At 34.7% G+C, this 21,716-nt stretch overlaps 2 protein-coding genes across 2 annotated transcripts; both read left to right on the forward strand.

Moving 5' to 3' along the window:
* Positions 1-497: 497 nt before the first annotated feature.
* LOC123564517 (agrin-like) lies at positions 498-6,630 on the forward strand. The gene is made up of 6 exons (XM_045358163.2): positions 498-517; positions 771-905; positions 2,539-2,721; positions 3,657-3,763; positions 5,922-6,102; positions 6,520-6,630. Exons 1-6 carry the CDS (start codon positions 502-504, stop codon positions 6,585-6,587), a joined length of 690 nt encoding a protein of 229 aa, XP_045214098.2. The 5' UTR covers positions 498-501; the 3' UTR covers positions 6,588-6,630.
* A 209-nt stretch (positions 6,631-6,839) lies between these two features.
* Positions 6,840-18,206, forward strand: LOC123564516 (uncharacterized). Its single transcript, XM_045358162.2, has 2 exons — positions 6,840-6,941; positions 17,162-18,206. The coding sequence occupies exon 2, from the start codon at positions 17,173-17,175 to the stop codon at positions 18,025-18,027; it is 855 nt and encodes a 284-aa protein (XP_045214097.2). The 5' UTR covers positions 6,840-6,941; positions 17,162-17,172; the 3' UTR covers positions 18,028-18,206.
* Positions 18,207-21,716: the final 3,510 nt, after the last annotated feature.

A 21,716-nucleotide genomic window follows, 5' to 3' on the forward strand; every position in this document is an offset into this window, starting at 1 on the left:
TAGAACTAAGACAGTTCTTAAAAAACTTGTAATTAGATATACATGTTTCTATGTATGGAAGGCCGTACACGCCATAATGTTACAATGTAAGTCTATGGGAAAACAATTGGTGGTCTCTAACCATTAGGATGTTGAAAACGCGATGGAACGATGGTGAAAACCCTATAGTTTATCGCACAATTATCATCGTACTATCGTGTTATCGCGTTTTCGTTTTCGTAGTATCGAGTTAACATAATCGTAGTATCGTTGTTTTTCGTTATCCTAGTTTCGTGATTTCGCGTTTTCATCATCGTACTATCGAGTTAACATAATCGTAGTATCGTTGTTTTTCGTTATCGTAGTTTCGTGATTTCGCGTTTTCATCATCTCACTATCGAATATCTCATTCAGATCAACACATTCAAAGGCGATGGTCCTAACGGAATTCCGTAGAATTCCATATGAAATACCATCATACTAGTACAAGTAAACTAGATAGTGTAGCTAGTATAGGCGACAATGCTAAACGTGTTTTGTAAGCTCTTAAAAGTTGAATTATTATGAGAATCTTACATAGCTCCTATATATTTCATATTGAAAGAAGTTCTGTACAAAACTTCGTTTAACAGTGATAGAAGTTTTTAAACATGCTTTTTAGTATTAGATAGACAAAACACGTGTACGTCGTGAAACGCATAATCTTGTTTCAGAAAAAGTGATTAACAATCATTAAGAAAACAGTAATGTTTACTGATGATCCTATATTATCTCATTGTTGTTTTTCTTAGTGATAGCTCTGTGTATCGCTGCTGGATCTCAGGCCGGCGGAGGAATATCTGATTCCAGACGGGAACCTTGCAACCAGATATGTGAAGATGATATGTATGAAGTCAATATTTGCGGAACTGACGGCGTATTATACGGTGAAAACATTTGTTTCTGTATTTTTTTTCAGCCTATGTCATATCCGACTGTATTGTTATTATAAGGGTTGGTATTAATGTTATACAATAAAATCTCTTGCATCATCGACTGGATTTTACGATGCTTTCACCGCTGCTGGAGAACTCCGTCTTAAACTATGACTTTCGTGCTGTATGTTTTAAGACATAACTTATGCAGGATTTTGTGGCAATAATTACTTTTTATGTGATACAGGGTTAAAAATCGAACACCTTGATAGTTGCGTTGTCATAATGTCATTTTTGTTTATACGGTCGTACAGTTTCCGCGCTTCTATAAAAATAATGCTGTAAAGAGTCATTCGTTTTATTTCATTTATTCTATTATTTGTATGATACGGAATGCAAGAAAAACAATCGATCTTTAAAAGACTTAGTTCTGACATGCAAAACGTCGTCCTGTTGAACACCGCCCCTCACAACTTTGTTAAATTGGTGAGGCAAGAAACGCCACGTGCTGCCGCCGTCATATTCCCGAATTCCAATAAAAGCAAAATGGCTGCCACATCGCTGGCGTCAAAATGATTTTCTCTTAATACAATAAAGAGATCATTTCTATCACAAACCATCTGGATTTTGATAAATCTTTTCTTGTATCATTTGTCATTACATTTTGGTTATTATGCGCACTGTAGTATAGGGCAATGGTCATTAAATATGACGCGGGTAGAAATGCGAAAAGCGATGGTAAGATGGTAGGATAGTAGGATGATATGATAGCTATGATATGGTTGTAGAATAGCGATAGAAGGTAGTATATTATCCGACCATCGCCATCCTACAATCCTACCATTTTACCATGATCGTGCTTTGATAACTAGGCGATAGGCGATGGTAAGATATGAACAAAACAGTATTCCGTAATTTAGGCTGTATCAGTGTGTGACAATTTACCATTCAGTTGTCCAGTGACGATTCAGACAGAAAAAAATATTGGATTACGAAGTACAGTTTTATTTATTTGTTGGGTTTAACGTCGCACCGACACAATTATAGGTCATATAGCGACTTTCCAGCTTTGATGGTGGAGGAAGACCATAGGTGCCCCTCCGTGCATTACTTCCTCACGAGCGGGCACCTGGGAAGAACCACCGACCTTCCAGCTTGATGGCTTCCTCACCAGAAGAATTCAACGCCCCGAGTGAGGCTCGAACCCACATCGATGAGGGGCAAGTGATTTGAAGTCAGCTACCTTAACCACCCAGTCACGGATGCCCCAACGAAGTAGAGTAGACGGCAAGATATGGATTTTGTTTTACTAGGCATTAGTTTTGTCCAAGTTCAGAAAATACGCGAAGGATAGTCGACAAGATAAAATAGTTTCTTGGCTGGTGGTTGGTGATCAAATACAAGATATAGATTGTCGAGAAAATGCGCATTAGGTGACAGCAACACAACGAAATAACAAAATCAGCCGTCAGCCACCATTGTTTCGCGAAAGACCAATCGAATGAAACTGTCATTGAAAACTGTGTCAGCTTTTATTTGCTTCATGTTTTCCATAATTTGTTTCTTTAATTTTATCAAGTTTTAGGTTGTAGCATGTTATTTGTATTCAAACAAAAAAAACGACATGTTAAATTTCCATGTGCAGGCTCAATGTGTGAATTTGATAGAGCCAAGTGTGTCGCAACAAAAAATGGTACTCCTCTGGAGGTCTACAGCACGGGCCAGTGCATTACGTTGAATACATCATGTGACGTATTAAAAGACCCTATTGTAAAATGTGAATCCAAGGATGTAGATTTGCTTTGTGCATCAAACAACATTACATATGGTAAGGGTATATATTTTTAAGTACTGAGGAAAATGCATCGAAATTCCTCCGCATGAATAGGACATTTGTGAAGGGCACTAAGTTTAAAGCATTTTAATTTAAATAAGTATATGTGCTAAAATGAACGTGCAAATCAAATCAAAGGGACAATTTGTTTGCCGTCCTCAGTGATTATATTAATAAGATTTAGTGAAGATCAAAAATGGCTCACATTATTTTTGGATGAATTTATATTTCAGTATAATTCAAAGCAACACCGAAATTATGAAAGATCTAGTGAAAATGTCAGCACACTGTATATTGGATCTTATGAAATTTACACAATTTACATTAGTTGGTGGTTTATTGCAAAATATTTTGCCAATATAATCGCACATATACAACATACTTGTAAATTTCATAAGATCCTAATCAAAGTGTACTAAGACATTCTTTCATCAGGATTCTTACTAATTTTCGGGGGTTAGTTGCTTTTAATATTCTAATTCGTAAAAAACACAATAAGTAACCCTGATTTGTTGATTTTCACTTAAACTTATTAATTATATAGAACGACACGCAAAGCAATTTGTCCCTTGATTTGATACTTGCACACGTATTTAGCACATACTATATTTTAGTAATTAATGTCTTTAACACTATACTCCCGTAATGTCATCAACAGGTATTACGGGCAGGAATAATTCGATCATTTTGTAAAGTTTACTAAACTGATATTTAACTCGTTTTCTTCGAGTGAAATACTTAAACTGTCATGTGATAAAGTGTTACGAATGTATAAGAAAATTGCCGTACTCTTCCAAGAAAATCGCAGAAACTACATTTTTCTCGCACTGGTATCAATGTTTCTGTTGAATTTTCAGATCTCATCCTGTGGTCTGTGGTTGCATTACTTTTTGCTATGTGTAAACATGCTTATGTTATTTCTCCTCCAGACAGCGTATGTGAATTCATGATGGTCAGGTGTCGCCATTCCCCACACAAACCGTTACGTTTACTGCACACTGGCGCTTGTGTTTACGATCTGAGTTCAGCAGTGCAGGTATAAAGCAGTCACTGTCAAATAAAACTAAGTGGTAACAATTTTATGCCACCACTCCCACTTCAAATTTGCTCATTGTCGCAAAGTCGGTGGGATGGTCGGTAGACCGTTTAATTTCCGTTCAGAAACTGGTTTCACAGTGATTTCAGTCGTCTTATTTCAAAGAATTATTGTTGTAGTTATTGAAAGATCTCTTTAATTTTGGGAAAAGTAGGTTAACGGTCAAGGTCACAGTGACCTATAGGCTGAAAAAAGTTCCGCTTAATTAATAACTAAAGAACGCTTTTGCCCACAGCCGTCAGACTTCATAGGGATGATTATCTGTGGTAAGTAGATGACTGTTATTGTTTTGAGGTCAGTAGGTCAAGGTCACAGTGATCTAAAGTTTGACAACAGTTTCTACTTAATAACAGTAGAATGTGTTGACCTACAGTGGTTAAGCTCCAGAGGAGGATTGCACTCTACGTATAAAGTAACTTATTTTCTATGTACTAAGAAATATAGTTGACTTCAGCCAGAAATTGTCTGTATAGGAAATTTTTTTTAAGCTATGAAATAAAGCTGTCAGATCTTTCGTAGCTGTCAATTTATGACGAATCTACAAGTGCTTGTAAAAATGCAGTTGTTATATCAGTTTCCCAAGTGCTTAAAAACGATTTCACTTATTCGAATAACCGATCAAAATATAGGTAATCATTTTTGCTCTAAATTTAATATATTTTAGAATTAAAAAAAATATAAATAAACAAGAAAAAAGCAGATGCTAATTATGTAAAAATTACCCAAAATATTCGAAATGATATATTTTTATAGTGAAATTCATCTTTTCTTTATAATAACTGCCAAGAAAACGGGTTTCAGGTATGAAGAAAATTTGATTTTGAAATATTTTTGTGATGAAAAGTACACCATCCCATTATTTTGGCGAAAATGGTAATTTATACACGATGTATATAAAAAATGAATTTGTTACATCGATTTGTTTTCCATAACAATGCCCTAGACCCAGTACATAGCTATGTATGATTATTATTTCTTACATAGCTTTCTTTTGCAAATATACATAATGATAGATCATTGAGTCTAAATTTGTAGAAAAAAAATTACTTTTGAGCACAAGTTTAGCTAAATTGCTAAAAATTTCGGACTTCAAAATTTGACAAAAAACTACTTTTTCACATTAACTTTTTGTATAAATATTTTGCAGAAGACAGTTACCTTTTTCAAAGCTTTTGAAATAATGGAGAAAATAACAGTCTTCCTGCTTTTTGTCGAGCCTGCTTGCGGAAGCGAATACAAAGTCGTCCAAATGACTGTTCAATGTATGTGCGTGCGTGCGTGTGTCCGGATTTGTTTGTCCGGACCATAACTTTGACATGCATGGAGCAATCTTGTTTATATTTGGCATGAATGTTAACCTCAGTGAGTCAGAGTGTCAAGCGCAAACCCCAGGTTCCTATCTCAAAGGTCAAGGTCACAATTGGAGGTCAAAGGTGATGTCAGATCTTGTCAGGCCCATAACTTTGACATGCATTAAAGAATAGTGTTTATATTTGGCATGAATGTTTAACTCAATGAGACGAAGATTCATGTGCAAACCCCAGGTTTTTATCTCAAAGGTCAATGTCACAGTTAGGGGTCAAATGTCATTTTAGAGCTTGTCCAGGCCATAACTTAAATAAGTATGGAGCAGTCTTTTTTCTTTGGCATACACTAAAAAGAACACGTTGAAAAACTTCACCCAAACTGTGGGCAAGTAGCTTTGAAGTTTGCTCTATTCTAAATCCTTTTTCAATTCTGGTGACAATTGGCATGAAAACTAATTTTGCTAAAATGTAACTGTAGGTGCCATCTAAGTACAAATACAAATTCAAAACATTATTAAATGGATAACAGTAGTGATCCAAGCCATTATCTCATTTTCTACTTATTGAGTCATGTCATATTGCGTGACAATCTAAAATACAAGCATCTTATTGAGTATACATTTACATAGCAATTACAAGACTTATCCTCGTCTAAATAACAATTTAAATGACCGCAGACCAAAACCGGCTAATAATTATACTTTATCTGGAACATTCCGATTTTGGTAGTAATTTTCGTGATTATGATTTTTAACTTAAACTTTAAAAAAAGTTGCCTAAAATGTTTTCAGCTAAACTGTTCCCAGTATGTTGTTGACACTTCTGAGCTTGCGGTTGAAAATGCAACTGCGCTTCATCTCAATTTCAAATGCCACAACCACCATTCGGCGGAGAGCGTATGTTTGATGAACGGACGGACGTATTATGATGCATGCCGGTACTGTGAGCTGCTTTACAGACAGGGCACAGTCAGTAAGTAATGTTTGTTTTCTTGTTATAATATTAGTAAAAAATAAACAAACTCTATACAAGTATATCGTGTAATCTGCCAGACTCCAAGCACATGATTAGCACTAAAAATAGTAAAATACCAGAGTGTCTGCAGGGTTACAATCTAAGCCACTTTATTATAAGAGTCTTTCAAAATCATACATAAGCAAAATAATTCTTTCATGTTGACGCTCCCACTTCTGCAGAGTGAACGGTATATTTTTTTATTTTTGCGGTCCACATCTGTTTTTTTTCTGTAAACAGGAGTTACGGCAGTTTTTGTTCATGCAAGAACCATTTATTTCTCTTTATTCCGAAACAGTTTTTCTTGATATTTATTTAAAATTGTTTTTCTTGACGAATCTAAAGAACTAATACATGTAATTGCATTTATTTCAGCATCGACACATTTGATAACTTACATCCAACACACTGGAAGCTGTCATCACTCCTCTGTTGTGGGATAATGTGTTTCTGTACATACATGCTTATCTAAAGTGCAAAACTGTCTTTTTCGTTATTTTACTTTTCATTTACTCACAAAAATACGAATAATAGTAATCTGGTTACAGTTTTATCAGTACGGGGTTATCTTTTTGGTAGAGAGTATCCCGCCAGTAAAAATGAGACGCTTTCAAACTTTAGATGTCAGTTTTGTAAATAAAATATTTTGTTTAGTCTTCTTGTATTTCCTGACATTTATAATTATACGTAATAGTACGTTATCACTAAAAAAAGCGGGACGTCATGTTTTGTGTAACGTCACTTCCGGAAAACAACATTGCTGATTATCCGACGGAAATGTATCAGAACTTTAACAGGTAATTACATTTATCTCTAATTTTTATGATATGGTAGACAAACTAATCTTATTTCCAACTAATTACATGAAGTATGTTCAACCTTAATTCTATCACGACATTTTTTTTTAAGTACGAAATTTCCTACTTGAAATGAAATGAAGTAGATCATTCTACTGTTAGAGCCATCTTATCCGTAACAAAGGTTTCCGCCCCCACACCCCTGCTTTTTCCATTAGTGCTACTGGCCCCATACCAACGCTATGTTATTTTAACAAGAATTTAAACACAACCCTCCTAAAATAAACAGTCAAAGTCAGTGGGGACCGCTAAAATGGAAACTACCCAAAAATATTTTAGTTAAAAAAGCAGCATGTCCTTGCAAAATGTTTTAAAATTTTAAATAAGAAATAGTTTTCAAAATTGTGATATTGCCCGATTTTTACAGAGGAAAAAATACACTTTGATGACAAAATCAACATTTCTTTGTTTATTTTAAAAACTTTAAACTCGAGGATGTTATGACTGATATATTCCTGGAAACAAAGCCGCAATTTGCGAAAACCCTGTTTATTGATATATAATTCAGTAACAATGATATTTTTTACATTTATTATTATTATTATCATTAAATAATAATTACACCGATGATATTATTTAGATATGTAATTTGAGTTATTTTATGGAATGACGCGTTTTCTTTACCGGACGCAGTTGCGGATGCGAAGTCAACATGATATCATCATTACTTGAGGCATTTTTATCATGCGTAAACTGCTGACGGTTTTATGGGTAGCTGACCCACAGCTGCACCTGGTAAACCACAGAACCGTTTTCCAATTACCTTAGACTCCTAAAAAGAATCAAAGCTAACCATATAAACTTTGCTAAGCAAAAGTATTGTCTCGATTGCTATCTAAATTGCGAAAACCATAATATCTTGGTGTTTTTTTGCATCTAAAGTCTGTTCCATTCCAAAGGTTTACCCCAACTTTGGAGTCATATGACAAAACTACGACAATTACCGGCAAAGTAAACATGGTTTGATAAACTAAAAAAAAGTCACCCTCGAGAAATTTAACGATTTTTTTCTGCTTTGCCAAATATCCAAATAAATGACAAATTTATATTTTCAACGGCAGTCTCCCATTGTAATTTCTTGTCGCCATTGGAGTTTGCTCTCTAAATTTGAAGTATTGAGGGAAAATTCTCGTGAATTTTATCGGGAGCGACTCAAAACTCATTTCGTTCACAATTCCCTACAAGTGAATGCATGAGTGAAATGAAATTTTGTGTTTAAAAAAACATGTTATTTAGATCTAGAAAAATGTAAATTGACTCACTTTTAACCTATCAAAGTTGTAAACACTCCAAAATTCTTCCAAGTCTTCAATAGCTCTATCCAATCCTCAATGAATCAGTTGTAAACAAACAAGCTCTTTTACACATCGATGAAATTCAGGCATCAATCGCACCATGCCCTTGAAACGATGACTTGTTCAATTTAACATCATTTCCAAACGCATGGTTCAAAGATAACCTGTATTTTAGCATCCTTAATGAAGTATTTACAGTCCGCCACATATCCAATTTCTTTCACAATGAACACAATATTCACCCTATCGAGTCCCGGTTGTGTATGCTTCTTTTTCTTTGAAAGAAACTTATGACGTATGAGATAAATGACGTAGTATTGCTGGCACTATGCAGATTTATATGAGGCGCACAAGGGAAAATTTACATAGGTGTACAATCAGCCGATAGAAGATAGAAATCTTGACGTGTGTTATGCTACACACTGGTTATTCGGGTACCTACTCGTGTGAGCGATACCGCCCTCGTGTGATTAATGTACATGTTGGTGAACAGGAAATTCACACCTATGACAGGTAATTATTCCGTATTTTACTGAAGATTTGAAAAGGTTTAGTATTAAATGTGTAAGATCATACCTTAACTATATCCATGTCAAATATCTATCTCATATGATCTGAATAACTGTGAAAAAAATACGGTTTTTGTCGGGAAATAAAGATATTTTAAGGCGATGGTGAAAGCGAAATCGGATCGTGAACCCATTCTCTGTTTTTATTAAATTATTATTATTATCTTTATTATGCCAGATTTACATTTGACTTAAATAACTGGTAAAAAGTCCAGAGAGCAGTCATAGAACGTAAAATATTGTTATTCATAACCGCCGATTTCAATTATAAAAAATATCCCCGAACTATCATTTATCAACTTTTATTGTCCATCAGAGCTACGATGTCCAGAAACAGATTTAAACATTTAGGCCTACAAACTATTTTCAAATCATTCATGAATAATTGACGCTAATGCAAGCTGAAACTTGTTTTCTTTCCGTTAAAGTTTTGCTTTAGTCTTACATTACTCCAGTCAGGGTTTTTTTTAACAAAGGTTTGATATTTTCTTTTTGTTTCTAATCATTATTTTTATATATCCTATATTCCTGTTGAATTTGCAGTCTGGAGTATGCTTTTAAATTCCACAAAGGTAAGAGCGCAATCGTCGCAAGTGTTACGTAACTTCAGATTTTTTTTCTGGATTTAACGAGCACAGATTAATTATTGTCTCTGGCACAAAGTCTTGTTAATAAGGTCCACGGAGACATATTGATAATTCTTTTCTTTTCGGTCGGTGCTCACACGTGTAACATTTGGCACGTGACGAGGCGCGCGATCGAAGAAAATATGATAGAATGATCAAAATGATAAGCAAAAAGTGTAACATAGGCGTAGGAGCAGCGGGACCTGAAGGACACCCGGTGTACAGCATGTATTTTGCCCCCCCCCCCCCCCCCCCCCCCCCATCGTTTCCCGCACTTTTAACTAAAACAAGAGTTTTTTTTCCTAGAATTAACAGAAAAAGCCCATTTGAGAGAGCATTTATATAAGAATTTAGACTAAATTCAGGGGTGTAAAAAAAAATTTCACATCACTCGCCCTGCAGGACTAATAGCCAGTAATATCTACTCGCCCTTAGTGAACAGCCACTCGCCCTAATAATTGACACTTTTAATACTGTCACTTTTATAAAAGGAGTATTATGTACAATAGTATTATTTCCCGAAAAATATTTATTTTGAAAAATGTCTAAAAAATTTGGACACAATAACCATCGTCCATCCACCCGTGTTGAAAGAGATGAAAAAAAACGTTAAAGATTATCGGTAATTATTCAGTTGATAAACTAAGTAATTGCCCTTGTTTTCATGATCAATTTACACCCCCTCAAAGAGCTAAAAGAAGTGTGTCAGTATCTTGACATCTGAAGTGGAGATCAGAGCGGTATTTCTGCTCGAGATTGTCATGGCATTACGTCATGTTTTTTCGCGCCATGTGACACATCACTGTCTGATCGTACCGCATCGGTTCTTAAAAGTAGTCAATCACATTAATTTTGAGGAACATTTTCTGACATTTTTCACATTTTCTAGTATTTATATATTCTGTTAGAGATTTATTTAAGGAACGAAAAGACCCATTACATAAAGTTAGATACCTATTGGAAATGTATGATTTATTACTTCTTAAGAAATTTTGTAATTATCTCCCTTTAATACAAAAGCGTTTAAAACGTGGATTATTTCTTTAATTTCAATATAATTTCTAGTTTTACATTTGCATTTGATATATATTGGAATATTACAACTATCTGAAACAAAAGGCAAGTTTTGAAACAAAGTGTAGCTTTGGAATTGATTTATTTAAATCTATCTGGGTTGCGCAACCAAGATAGACAAAGGGAGGTAATAATAATTTTATAAACTTGTATTTCTAATGAATTTGGCAAGATATGTTCTTGTCAATGCAAATCTTTTACAACTCTAATACAGTAGTGCTTATATTCATAACATTCCTTAGGCAATGTATGTTGGTTGGGCAACCAGGATAGGAAAATCATAGTTTAAAAATTCTTCCAGTGAAAATCTGATGTGTATTAAGAACTTGATAAACACAAATAAGTGTAAATTATCAGTTGGTAAAGTTTTTAAAAAATCTGAAAGTTGACCAAAATCTGATTAACCACCTTTAAAATTGCTGAGAAATAGAAATCAATAAAAAGTTTCTTCTTTAATTTGTTATCAAAAGCGAATGTGCTATATCCCGTATAAAAGGTAAATGTCTCAAACGATAGTTACTATAGCGGATATCCTACCTCTGTGACCTATTTGCCCTCAAGGAATTTACATTATTGTTTGACAAAAAAAACTTTTAAATTGTTGGTAAAAAAATACATGTACAAAGATTCATTTAAAACTTAATAAAAACCGCAATGACATCACATTGCTTTATTTTAAAATCGCATTTCTATTTACGTTCACGAGGTCACGTAACCTATTCTGCCGCACTAACAGAAATCTGTTTGCCAAAAATCGTCTTACTCTATGTATTGTAATTGCTGCCGCTTTTTCATTATTTAAGATTTTTTTATTCTGTTTTTTTGTTCTTTCTGGTCAAAAGTCTGAATTTTATGCCCAGAGTATTCATCATTTATTTACTTTTCGAAAGAAATAAGTAACTAAGATCGCGCTGTTTGAATTTTTACAAATGATTATATGAAAATTCGACCGTTTTTATAGAATTTTGCCTACATTTCTGTCGATATCTTATTAAAATCATTATAGAATTCAAATGGTATTATTTCTCAAGAGGTGTTGAAAACTTGAAGCGAAAATGTTAACAAGAGATCACAGAGTGATCTTGGCGCCCACCAATGTGCCATTTTTGAGTGTTCCAAATTTCAAGACTTAATGACTAGCTCAAGGTCAAATTTCATTTCCGTACACAACACAGTGCATGTGGTCCAAATTCGAAAGCTGTAGCTTGAGAAATGTGAAAGTAGGTCACTAGATCAATTTCAAGGACAAAGTTCTTTGTACACAAAACTATGCATGTGCATCAAGTTTCAAGGCTGTAGTTTGAGAAATTTGAAAGTAGGTCACTAGGTCAATCTTAAGGTCAAAGTTTATTTCGGTACACAAAACTATGCAAGTGGTCCAAATTTGAAGGCTGCGGCTTGAGAAATGTGAAAGTTGGTCACTAGGCCAAAATCAAGGTCAAATTACACTTCAGAACACAAATCTATGCACGTGGTCCAAATTTAAAGCCTGTAACTTCAAAAATGTGAAAGCAGGTCTCTAGGTCAATGTCAAGGTTAAAGTTTGTTTCGTTACACAATCCTATGCATGTGGTCTAAATTTGAAGCCTGTAGCTATAGAAATGTGAAAGTAGGTCACTAGGTCAATCTTAAGGTCAAAGTTCATTTCGGTACACAAAACTATGCAAGTTGTCCAAATTTGAAGGCTGTAGCTCGAGAAATGTGAAAGTAGGTCACTAGGTCAAAATCAAGGTCAAATTTTATTTCGGAACACAGAACTATACATGTGGTCCCAATTTGAACCCTGTACCTTCAAAAATGTGAAAGTAGGTCACTAGATCAATGTAAAGGTCAAGGTTTGTTTCGGTCCACTAAACTAGGCATATGGTCCAAATTTGAAGGCTGTAGCTTGAGAAATGTGAAAGTAGGTCACTAGGTCAAAATCAAGGTCAAATTTCATTTCAGAACACGAAACTATGCATGTGGTCCAAATTTGAAGCCTGCACCTTCAAAAATGTGAAAGTAGGTCACTAGGTCAAAATAAGGTCAAAGTCTTTTTCAGTGCACAAAACTATGCATGTGGTCCAAATTTGAAGGCTGTAGCTACAGAAATGTAAAAGTAGGTCACTAGGTCAAAATCAAGGTCAACTCATATCAAGGTTCATCTTGCCACTCAAAACCATACATGTGGTCCAAATCTGAATGTTGTAGGTTATTGACAAGAAGATTTTAAAAGCTTTTCCCTATACAAGTCTATATGAACCATGTGACCCCCAGGGCGGGGCCATATTTGACCCTTGGGGAATAATTTGAACAAACTTGGTAGAGAACCACTAGATGATGCTACATTACAAAATGCCAAAGCCCTAGGCTTTGTGGTTTGGACCAGAAGATTTTCAAGGTTTTTCCCTATATAAGTCTATGTAAACCATGTGACCCCCGGGGCGGGGCCATATTTGACCCTAGGGGAATAATTTGAACAATCTTAGTAGAAGACCACTAGATGGTGTCACATACAAAATATCAAAGCCCTAGGCCCTGTGGTTTTGAACAAGAGGTTTTTCAAAGTTTTTCCCTATATAAGTCTATATAAACCATGTGACCCCCGGGGCGGGGCCATATTAGACCCCAGGGAAATAATTTAAATGATCTTGGTAGAGGACCACTAAATGATGCTTCATACCAAATATCAAAGCTCTAGGCTCTGTGGTTTTGGACAAGAAGGTTTTCAAAGTTTTTCCCTATATAAATCTATGTAAATTATAGAAATAAACAAAGGGCCATAACTAATTCAAAAATTGTTGAACCAGTCTGATTTTCAGGGGGACACAACTAGGGTACCAATACATCATTCTGACAAAGTTTGGTCAAAATCCCCGTGGTAGTTTCTGAGGAGATGCGATAACGAGAAATTGTTAACGGAAGGACGGACGGAATGACGGACGGACGGACGGACGGAAGGACGACGGACCACGGACGCAGAGTGATTTGAATAGCCCACCATCTGATGATGGTGGGCTAAAAAATGAATGCACTACGCACGGTTTTTGTGTACGTGTCAATGTAAATTAGATATTTAATACGACAGGTCGCACGTGCTTGTGGAATGGAAAATTACCGGAATGACGTTTTGATATCTTTACGATTCGCGGGTAAATTCCAGTCAATCCAGGTAGCGACTGAACCATCTCAAAGTTTGTTGAGGTTTTGGAGTTGTAATTTCTGAATTTTGGTAAAGTAAGGACGTAAAAGACCACTCGCCGGATCGGTCGAGTATACAGCGAGGTCCACTCGTCCTACTCAGACTTTAACTCACCAATGCGAGCGGGCGAGTGGAATTTTACACCCTGTCAGTAAAACGTTAAATTGTTACCTTTGAAAAAGAGGCCATTGTCCGTTCTACATTTTTTATCCACAGTGGTGACTAAAGGAGTTTACATGCAACATAAATATGGAGTCTTAAAGAAAAAATTTGTTTACGTTATTACTTTTCTGTATGTTTTCCGTCACTGGTCCAATATAAAAATTTGGCCTTTCAGTGGAACATTTACATAAACTGATATTTCTTTATAAATTAGATCTGGGTCCTAAATATAACTAAAAAATACAGAAATGTTAACAAAATTATTTAGGAAAACCCAATATTTGTATTTCTAAACGGTCAAGATAGTTTTTGTAACTATGAACATATTTCAACGCAAATATTTCGAGTAGAAGACATCTAACCATTTTATGTTTAAAACATTTTTTTCCTTGTCCTGTCCGTTCAGATTAACGTGACGTGATTGAAAGGGAATATCCTGACGGACTGCGAAGTTTAGTTTCCACTTTTATTAATTAAATCCATAAAAATACTTCCGGGAGGTAATATCTATCTAGGTCACATCCACAGAAGTCAAGTTATATTATAATTTTCCGGTCTAACAACAGAAAACATAATATAAGAAGAATACCCATGTGTTATTAAAATATCGAGACGCTCGCACGCACATTTGTTTTTAGAATGCCATTGATTTTTGTGTTTGTTTCTTTCTATTTTCTTATTTATTTATTTATTTATTCATGTTGAGGTGGCCTGACATGAATTCCCCAAGAATTAGCATAATACGATAACAAACACAGTATTTTCAAATATTAACTCGGGCGTTTTAATTTTGAGTTGACCCCTAGTTTGTTGCGCTACGGACGCCGCCATATTGGAAAGTCGACGTAACGTCATATAGCATTACGGCCTATGGGGAAAAAAAGAAAAATCCAAGATTATATCTTTAAAATACACTTTATTGAAAAAATGAAAAAAAAGGTCTAGAGATATTGATGTATGGTATATAAATATGTTTTTTGGACGATTTTATCGATACTGATAATTCAGAAACGAGGTAAACGTAATAGGTGGAACAGACTTTAAGCATCTAATGACATGAAAATAATTTGCATGTCTTAAAGACGACTTTTGCAGTATTTTGTTCAAATTTTTAGATTGAACATGATTTGGGAAACACTATCCATTCTCTTGTTTTTGCGTATGTAATAATTGAAAAATATATATGATGTCTATGAAATTATACAAACGAGGCCGTCGAATTCATTTACTGTTTAATCCACCTTTTCTAAATAATAGTCTGCTTGATTACTCTTTAGGTATTTCATTTGTACATCACTTTAAAGAAGAGCGGTAATATGAACTTTCAGGCTTTTTACAGTTTCAAAGATCTTATTAGTTTGAATAAGGCATCTTCCACTCAGCCATGTAAAATAAGCATTCTTCAAAATATTTTTGAAATTTCAAAAAAAGAAAAGAAAAAAAATCATTGGCACTACGGAGACCTTTAGATTAATGTAAAACTAATATTTGGATTTTTCAGATTAAATCTGATATTTAAAACATTCTGTGAAGAAAATGGTGATTTAAACAGTATTCTAGCAGAACTGTTGCTTTGTAGTTTTCACGGGGGTTGTTTTAACAAGAGAGATAACGTGTACTAACAGACAGTTTGGCTATTACATGTGCACGTCTCAAACGTATAGCGGCCCCATAATAAATAATTCGAAAGGAAATGACGTCAACGTGATACAGTAACGCAAACATTCTCGCGCATTTCATGTACATGATGTGGACAATATATCAATTTGTAGTTTTTTTTACACGTTTTACGTTAGAATAGTGTTAGCGCATGTTCATTTCGTGTTATAACATCTGTAGGATCCATCGGAATACGTTGGTACCCAAGCAGATGTTATAACACGAAAAATGTGTTATCCAAACATAGATTAATAATGTTTAAACACCATGTCGGTCATCAGCCGGAATAATACAGTGCCCTATGCCCGAACAACTTCCACATTTGTCCACATATGTCCGTTTCTGGTGACGTGCATTTTTCAACAAAAGTTACTCTTTAATCAAAAATGTCTAAACTTGTCTTAGTATTGTTTATTTGTCGCCAGCATTCAAAACCTACTTTGTTTAAAACTTAGCATGATCAACAATTTGGCTAAGTTCGCCGTCTTAGCGATAAAATTATCCCCCTTGAAAACGCCTGACTGGGCGATATCGATCTTTTATCTGGTTGAAATTTACGATAAAAGTGACAGTCATTTGGTATCTATACAAACATAAAACAAAACTGTGGATTTATTGCATTTCTTAAAGACTCGCGCGAATTTCTATCTTTAATTCTGTAAAATAATTATAGGTTATAAGTTTTGAACCTATACTCGTATTTTTCATCCGCATAAAGTAGAGGACTTCCTCTCCAGCAGCGGTAGATACACGCATGAAGAGACCAAATTTATATCTTTATAGATTTAAAGCTACTTAAAAATGATATTAAAATGTCTAACTATAAGATTGACTTTCCAAAGAGCTGGACCCCCCTCCCCTTCCCGTCCTCTCTCCCTTTTATTCATATCAAAGGTCTATATATACTATTTGTTTCGCATTATATCTGTTAGTTTAAAGATATCTTATTCCAAGTAATACATGTACATTATAACTGTCGGGGAGGGTCGTCACCTAATATTTTAAGAACTTGTGGGCCGACACATTTGATTGTTTATTTGTGTTTCAATAATTGTTCTATATTTTTTGTAAATAGTGAATGGGCAATAAGGTATGTTTTAACTAATTAGTTTTGTACCGAGAACGGCATGCACGAGATCTGCAGCGGAAATATTACCCGACTTTGTGAGCGTAATATTAATCCGCCAAAGAACGAGTGCATATTTCTCAATGCAAAGATAATAATCTTTTTATTACATATATTTCTACATAGGTAAATATTATGTAAATTTTTTCTGAATCAATAGTCTGAATAGAATAACGCGAAGAAACAATTAATTAAGTGACGTCACGCACTCGATATGAAATTCAGACGTCAATAGGAAAAACATTGACATTTCTGGTTAAATTGTAACTTAACGGAGAATAAAACGAGTATGTTAGAATTGGTCTTTCTTTCCGACGTGAAAAGAAGTTATCGTACTTTACATCATTAACTCAGAAAACTTTGGAAACAAATTTAGTAAGGAGGTATATAATGAAAATACTTTGATATCCATCAATGACGTCAAATTTGACACAACGCTGAGCTACCTCATTTTTCTTTTTATTTTAGGCTGAAGTAAAATGAGTGTGTTGGTCCCTTCACACGGATGTGCACACAGTCACAAACTGAGTGACACCATGGGAACATCCTCATATTCTGCTATCAACAGTGACCCGGATATTGGATACAGTTCACACAGACACAATAGCAAACGGAAGCACAAACATAAGAAGCAAAAGAAACACAGACACCACAAGAACGGGTCTAAATCATCGGAAGTTAAGTCAGTAGACAAAAGAAGAAACACTGAAGAAGCGGGTCTAAATAAAATAAGTAAAAGCAAATCAGATGATTACAGAAGTTCGGGGGATTATTTAAATAAAGGTAGAGACTTTTTAGTACCGATAGAAGACATGCCAGATTTCTCATGGCTTACCAAAGAGTTCAAATTTTCTGACATTACTAACACGTTTGACAGCGAAAGTGCTGTTACTGAAATTTCTGCACCGGAACCAGGTCTCAGCCAGAGAGAATTAACGTCAGCAAATTTGCCTGGCGTTTATGACCCTGCAAAGTACAAACAAGACGAAAGATCCACAATTGAACAAGAGATACAAGAAAAATATGCTGAAATTGATGTTTTGCTAGGTAAACTTAATGCTAAACGGCAACGATCAAAACGCAGACGAAAGTATCACTTGAGAAAATACGACAGTTTATGTTCTGGTGAAAGCGGCCAATGGACGTCTTCGTACGTTAACATCTGTCCAATTAAAAGAAATAAAAGATGCGCGCAGCCAATCAGAGATGCACTACTTGTTAGATCAGCAATGCGGAAGACATGGAAAGGTTTGCTTGGATCGTGCTGCGGGAAAGGATGCTGGGCGTCCTGGAAGTGGGTCAGTCTTCGATGTGTTATTTCTGATTATGAGTGAAATATAAATTGTTTAGTTTCTAGCATTTAAGTTACATCGGAACAATTCAAAATAACTTTGAGATAAAAACTATTTTATTTTTCTAGTAAAGTTACACATCTAGGTAAAAAAAAAGATGTTTAGTACGATAACAAAAGTAATGGAACAAATATCATACAAATAAATAAATAAATAAAGAATTCAAGAGATTAATGTTTTTTATTATAAATGAAGTAAACACTAGATATGAAATTTCCATACACCAAAAAGGGATTCAATTTGAACAAAATCGACGTGTGATTGTATGGATATCGCATGTTTTTTCGTGTTATAACATCTGCGGAATCGCGAGGATTGGTAAGTGCCCGAGCCCGAGGGATTCTGAGGATGTTCTAGATAATTCTGCTGTTCTTGTCACTTTTCGGGGGTCTTTTAACAGATGATAAAACGTGTGTTAACAGAGAGATCCTCGCGGTTACATGCTGTTAAAACACCTTTATGTAGGGATAATACACGGTTTTTTTTGCTGTATTAACGTGTGCAGAAGCCCGCGGGATTGTTTGTGACCAAGACCGAAGGTCGAGGTCACAAACATATCCCAAGGGCTTCTGCAGGCGTTAATACACAAAACAAACGTGTACTGTCGCTATTCTTGCATAAAAAAAAACATTACACGACGACTAAATGCATTGTTTTCATATGTGATGACTTGACGATTCCGGTACATTTTTTATTCACCATTCTTGTTGTTCTTGGAAACGGTAAACATGTTTTAAATATTCATAACCGGGACACACATAACAACAATACTACTAAAAGCGTGATTTGAAGGTTTTTGAGCATCTAATTTTTATTTTTAGTTATTACAAACGTTACATTACACATAATTTTGTATATAGAGGATATTTGTTTGTTTGCAGTGAGATATCGAAATATATCATCACCGATAAGGGAGACAATTGAATATTTTCACGAAGGCGGAGCCTGAGTGAAAATACCATAATTGTCTCCCTTATTGGTGATGATATATTTCGATATCTCACTGCAAACAAACAAATTTTCTTTTTATTTTATGCTAGCTTGTGAAGATCAACGAATTTTCTGTTTATTACGTGCATAAATGTTCATATAAATCCAATATTTTATGACGAAATTCGGATTTATTTAAGCTACCGTGTTACATATGATACATCCGCTAAATTACCATGGACACTTAGGCACATTAATATCGAATATTGGTGATTAGGTTCATTAAATCAACACGACGCCATTTTGTATTTAAAAACAGAAGGCGACAAACAAAAACTGCATTTAAATATTTTGTGTAAAAATACACAGTCCGCGGCTAACAGAGACATTGACAAATGCCGTTAGTTAAGTAGAAGCATAATTAAATCTTTTCGGGTCAATCCGTCAGTTCGTTGAATAACCGGAAGCTTGCTTTGTTTACCAAAACACACGCTGAAGGTCAGATTAAAAAAAAACAACACGAAAAATCTAAACAACTGTGGAATAGGCGTATGTCCATGGAAAATCAAGCTGCAGAATTAAGGTCGATCCACACCTTAGGACCGGAATGTAGAAGTTTGACGGAAAAGTATGAAATTTGGTTCAGATATAGATCAAACTCTATATTTTCAGAATGTATGTTTCTTTTTCGATTTTTCGTTTGTGCGTTTACGTTAAAAGCGCAATCTGATGGCACCCGATTTTTCACGTTAATTGCCGTTTTTCTGTCAAAATTTCAATAATATTTTGGCGATTTTATTTTTTTTTTTCGATTGCGCATTTAGATGTCTGTTCCAATGTATTTGACGAAATCTAAATGTATATAGTGCATTAAAAGACCGTCAGTTTTCTGAAAATAAATTGGCTGACGCCGAAATCGTTATAAAATTTGTACGTGCAAATTTACGCATTTTGTCCTATAACTTCTTTTCCGTGCGGTCAAAGTATTTCATTTTTTTAAATAGTCTGCTGCTGTACCTGCCCTTTAGTTTAAACATATTTATTCCATATATATGTACATATAGTTACATAAGCATATATTACATTTGTATGGACAGGATTAGAACGAAAGACAATGTCCTTTAAATACCCGCCCTTTAAAATAATCAAATAAAAAAGGCATGTGTTCTCGTTAGATTTTTTGCTAAAAAAACTTTGAAAATCATAGTTAAATGCCGAAAAACGCGACGCGTAAGACTGTAGAAACAATGACGTTACCGTGCTAAATATGTTCCGTTAATACAGTGTAACAGAATACTGTATTTTCTACAGTACCGTAATATTCTAATAATAATTCTAAACGGTGTGGCAGATAAAATTATTTCTCAGATGGTTAAAGTTTATATTTTTAGTGACCACACTGTTTATTAAAAACGAGAAGCTTCACAAATATGTTCACATAATTTGATGGCGTAATTTTGTTCTACAGGTCAGAGTTAATTTTTCATTACTTAGAAATTCTATACCACAGACGCTATTTGCAATAAATCCTTACTTCTACAAGTTCAGTATTCATTACTCTTTCTTTTACCCAATCCGCTTAGCTCAGTAGAAGGAGGGCAGATCTGTGCATCGTGAGTTCGGTTCCCCGGGTAGGGCGTGACGATTTGATAGAAGGCACTAGTCCGAAATTATTCTTCCCCCCTCTCTGATTTATGTGGTGAAGATAGAAGTTATTTGTTGAGAATACAAAATCAAGGAACACTGGTTAGGTTACCTGCCCTGAAGACTGGTTGTCGTTCGAATCTGCTTCATTAAGAAGATACCTATATTAACTAATAAAATATTTATGGCATAAGCGACCTCTGATGGAATTCTATACAGGTACTTGTTAAAATTAAAAGGTTGAGATAATTCAAATAAAGGATCTTCACTATGTTCTATCGTTTATTTTATTTTATTTTATTTATTTTTTTGTAAATGTTAACAATGTAATGTGCATCGATACATGAGTTGGCATGTATTATCATTAACTTGCGAGATAAATCATTTCACTTGTAACGTTGAATAAAATCATTAATTATAGTTTTAAAGGTCTCTTTTGATTAAATTCTACTTAAAATAGGTTAAAAATGAGTTTGTCTTGATCACGAGAATAAGAAAATCCTTTGAATTATGCTTCTTTATTTGGGGTAGGAGTAGAGTAATGTAATTCAGCGCAAAGGGTAATGGGGTGTTGATTTTGTCGCATTCTCATATGTTGAATATAATCTAAACACTACACAGAAATTATTTCGCTAATGTAACAGAGTTTTAAAGGCTATTTTGATTTAATTTTACTCGCAAAAATAAAATAGTAGGTTTATCCTAAAAGGAGGAGATACATGTAAAAATACTCAATTTCGCTATCTTAAGATTCTGGGGGTAGGGGTAGCGTAACGTTAATTTACGCGAAAATGAATTCGGTGACCCCATAATCATCCTCAAGCAGTATTATCGAAAAACAGAGCTTGGCAAAGAACAGAAAATGGGCTCGCTAGAAATAGTTTTTCAGGTATACGGTAATTAACTTTGATCATTACATGTTTTGTTCTATACCTAAAAGAATGCTTATAATTTGAAAAAAAGTGCTAAAGCTCTTCACAGAGATGATGTCATTATCTAAATGATCCTTGCTTAGTATTTGGCCGCACCGCTCCCCCTCGCCAAACCCAACGAAGTTGTGGGACGGTTATTTCGGAGTCAATTTGACCGTCGGTGTC

Source organism: Mercenaria mercenaria, chromosome 2 (assembly GCF_021730395.1).
Source record: "Mercenaria mercenaria strain notata chromosome 2, MADL_Memer_1, whole genome shotgun sequence".
In the NCBI taxonomy this organism is placed as follows: Eukaryota; Metazoa; Mollusca; class Bivalvia; order Venerida; family Veneridae; genus Mercenaria; species Mercenaria mercenaria.